The sequence below is a fragment of the Benincasa hispida genome, chromosome 8 (assembly GCF_027475165.1).
Source record: "Benincasa hispida cultivar pf3 chromosome 8, pf3_genome.v1.1, whole genome shotgun sequence".
NCBI lineage: Eukaryota > Viridiplantae > Streptophyta > Magnoliopsida > Cucurbitales > Cucurbitaceae > Benincasa > Benincasa hispida.
The window spans coordinates 34,938,951-34,942,980 of NC_143485.1; the positions used below are offsets into that span (position 1 = coordinate 34,938,951).

The 4,030-nt window shown below is 38.8% G+C and overlaps 1 protein-coding gene across 1 annotated transcript; it reads right to left on the bottom strand.

Moving 5' to 3' along the window:
• Positions 1 to 542: 542 nt before the first annotated feature.
• LOC120084200 (protein MIZU-KUSSEI 1-like) lies at positions 543 to 3,826 on the bottom strand. The gene is made up of 5 exons (XM_039040093.2): positions 3,757 to 3,826; positions 3,420 to 3,488; positions 2,612 to 2,856; positions 2,379 to 2,505; positions 543 to 1,471 (listed from the first exon to the last, which is right to left on the bottom strand). The coding sequence occupies exon 5, from the start codon at positions 1,463 to 1,465 to the stop codon at positions 632 to 634; it is 834 nt and encodes a 277-aa protein (XP_038896021.1). The 5' UTR covers positions 1,466 to 1,471; positions 2,379 to 2,505; positions 2,612 to 2,856; positions 3,420 to 3,488; positions 3,757 to 3,826; the 3' UTR covers positions 543 to 631.
• Between the last annotated feature and the right edge of the window lie 204 nt (positions 3,827 to 4,030).

Genomic DNA, 4,030 nt, shown 5'->3' on the forward strand with positions numbered 1-4,030 from the left:
CAAGATATTGACTAAAATTCACCAGGGCATAAAGCATCTCCACTATGGTTAGTTTAGAGAACAACGTAAATTATGTTAGATCCACATGACATGATTAAAGAAGACGATGCAAGTATAGAAAGATTATGGATGTCATTTTTGGAAAGAGAGCAAGAGTGGAAACAAATAGTAAAAGCACTTGCCTGCAATAAGTAATAGCAGTGATTTAAATCCCTCTTTCTTTTGCCCCTGTAATATGTTGTTGATTGGGGAGTCTCTGTTATTGGCAAACAAGAAAGATTTAACCAAAATGCAAAAGACAATCATTTGATTGCAACACCCACCTTGTCTTATCAAATATAAAGGACTGAACAAAAAACTATACATATACACCTTCATGGCCCCTCCTCCCATCACGTTATAATGTATTGCCCCCCCCCCCCCCCCCCCCCCCCCACCCCCCCCCACCCACCCACCCACCTACTCTAACAAAATACAATAAACCCACTAACCATTTTCCCAAAAGATCAGAAACAAAAAGGAAAATTAAAACAAAAGTAAGGTTATGGAGAAATGTAGCTAGGCTCCATCAAGGCTTGACTAAATTCTTTTCAAATGAGCAAGACCCAGAGCTTTCATGGCTGCAGCTTAATTAGACTCTAAGAAGATAGATACTGAGTTCAGGAGTTCCATTGCTATCTGGGTTCATCATGTAGAAAGCTTCGGAATCTCTAGAGCCCACAATTCTCTCAAATTTGGCTCTCATGTACATGATTTCATTATCAGAACAAGCTTCGGATTCAGGCGACTCAGCTCCAGCGGATTCGGTTTCCCCTTCATAGTTTCCTGGCAGAACACCTGCACCCATCGAAATTGGCTCCACGGCCTTGAGGATTTTCATCTCTTTGGCCCCACAATCCTTCCTTGTAGCAAAACCACTCTTCTTCCCATTGCAAAATGTCCTCCAAAGAGGCTGTTCTAGAAGTCTCACTGCTTTCTTTTCCCCCCCTTCTTTCTCTTTATCACATTCCAGCGCAATCCGGACCAACCCAGACGCCATTTCTTTTACCAAGCCACTAATAGGCGTCGCAAGCTCTACTAAAAAGGCAGGTTCCGAGTTGGGGTCTCTTTGAAATGCAAAGTGCACATGGCCACGCCGAGAACCGAAAAGGGTTCCAATGACCCGAGAACCCAGACCCGGTGAAAGGCTCGACCGATTTTTGGCAAAAACTGTGAGAACCGAACGCCAACGCGCAACTGCAACGGCCGGCATCTTCCTTCTTTGTGGTTGGGCTGCGGGATGCGGTGGCTGCGACTGCGGCTGCGGCTCTGGAGAGACGACAACTCTGTTTTTTTTCTTCACCTCTTCCAGTTCGACGGCTTCGGAGGAGGGTTTGAGAGTTGGTAGTGGACATTGATCGTCTTCTTCTTCACTCCCTACCTTCTGGGTCCAGTGGAAGTGTCTTCTGGAGGTGGAGGAATCCATGACCGTCTTCATATGAAAAGCAAAGGAAGAGAGCAGGAAAGTTCCTTAAAAATATTTGAGAAGAGACTGAGTGAGAGAATATAAAAGAATGATAGAGATTCTGCGCTCTTCTCTTTAATTTGGTATGTGGGGGCAGTACTCAAAATTCTTTATTTTCTAGGCAGCGCAAGAGAATCCTGACAAAAGAAACACACACTGACCCACCAGCTGACATACGAAATATGAAGAGAGAGAGAGAGAGAGAGAGAGACACATAAAAATGGAAAAGAAAGGAATCTGAGGAGACAAAGTGAGTGTTCTTTCACTTTCTTGCGGGTAGAGAGAAGGGATTGGTAGGGATTTTAATTGACTGACCCTTTCACATTTTGACCCAAATCTCAAACCAGTAAAATTATGGGAGCCGAGGATCGAGACCCTACAAAAGAGTGGAGACAACACTGTTCACAATGAACATTGGTCGGAAAATGCAACCTCTGAATAATTCTGAGCTGTGTCTTATGAAGATGCAAAGTATCATAAGAGATAACGTAAGGCTTATCTGAGAGTTACTGAAAAATCTCATGGCCTTTGCTGGTTGTGGAGTATACATTCTACCAACTTCTGTAACTGACATCCTCCTAGTTTAATGAGCCACAAGGATGAAGGAAGAGGGAAACTTCAAATTTTTTAAAAAGAATATTAGCCGTTATATGATTTGACCTCCTAAACATAAACTAAATCTTAGTCGCCTTTAACTGCATTATGGCATTTTGACTCCATTACTGATCTGTATGGTTCAAAATCTCGTTAGAAATGCAGGTAGTGAGGTTATCTATTCTAACTACTTGCACTCATGTCTTGATAAAGCTGGGGAGCTAAAAGATAAAATCCACTCAACGGAAAGAGACAAAAACAAGAAAGTAAACTCCCATACTCTTTTTTATTTCTTTGACCGAGCGATGATGAACTCATTGTAATGATGTAGTTGGATCTCAACTGGAGGACGTAACTCAAGCTTGATCAGCGCATGATCAGAAATCCACAAATCAAGAGCAGATGGACTGTGTTAAAGAAAAAAGAACCGAGTCAGGGAGTAGAAAAGGCAAGAGATTATATATTAATATACAATAATGGTTTGATACAAAACATGTCAGGAGGGAAACGTACAAGACCAGGAAATGAGAACTGATTTCGTACAGTTATTTCCAAGTGTTTGCATACTCTGTTAAACTCCTTTAGTTAACTCTCTAAATTTTGATCAAGCTCTGGCTTTCTAGTACTAGAAGCAGGGCTCCACAGATTATTATTGCATGTGCCCTCCTGCAAACATTCTCTGCTGCTCAGGCAATACTTCTTCCTCTCGGTCCACACAACTGCAATACTGCATTGCTCCACTTCACTCTCAGAGAACCCTGTTGGAGAATATTCAAAAAACAAAAACAGTAATTGAATGGTTTCTAAAAATTATGGCGGTAGTTTCATTAGACTACTCTGGAAAATTGTCTAAGAACGGTTTTCGATTTTTCATTTTAAACATAATCTAAGAAGAGTTTTGATGGAATGAGTTATGATTAATAGTATCAAAACACTATTCACATGTTTTGTAATTTTGAAAAGAATTACTTCACCTTTTTTAAAAAATAAAAAAGAGATTACTTGAGAGAAGAGAATACAACAATAAAAGAAAATTACTTTTAAAAAAGTAGTCATCCAAGCACGTTTTTATAAATATTGATTCTTACAAACAAAAAAACATCTTGAAAATAGTTTCCAAACAATTCCCATGTAATTTTTATATAAAATATATTTGTTTTTAAAATTTGACTTCTTTTCGAAGGTTTTGGCGGTATTTACATTGAAAAGATGAGGATCCTAAGAGAGTAGTAAAACGCCTGCTAAGCTTGAATGGATGGATCTGCACGGAGATCATAGACAGGTAATGACAAAATGGTTATACACAATGAAAAAATATTACCATAGGTTCGAAATGGTACTGTCCAAATGCTGCATAAACTTCCCGAATGTAGTAGCCAAAGCCAACCATCTAATCATAAAGCAAGTCTCACATTTAGATGAAGATGTTCGCTGGATAAAACACCCATTACTAGTTTCTCTCCAAGTGATTTACCAATATTCTCTAAGGAAATCTCTCTGTTCCCTATTCACACTTTCACTCGCTTAAATCACATTTTTGCTACCTTAAATGTATCCTTCTAAAGAAAATTCAAAAGATATCACTCATTTAAAAATACTCTTGATGAAATAAAAAGTACCAAAAATTATTGTTAGGTCCTCTTCATTGAAGTACTTACAAGTTACAACAACAATAATGATTAAACCATAGAAAAATGTTCTTTCAAAAACACTCTCCACGCATAACCTGAAGCCTACATAGGTCACAAAAAAGGCCTCGAATTAGTATTAAGAAAGAAAAATAGTGAGAAAATTATACAAGAGAAAAGCACAAGCAAATTACAAAGTGACATTCCGCACGCTAGTTTTCAAAGTTTCTCCAGTTTTTTTAAGGCAAGTATTCCATAAAATTATCTTGCTGAGTGTTCTACCAAATAACTTTACCTTTTCCAA

Bases quoted from the DNA above. Each gene is read 5' to 3' on its own strand.
- LOC120084200 (XM_039040093.2), bottom strand. From the start codon at position 1,465: ATGGATTCCTCCACCTCCAGAAGACACTTCCACTGGACCCAGAAGGTA.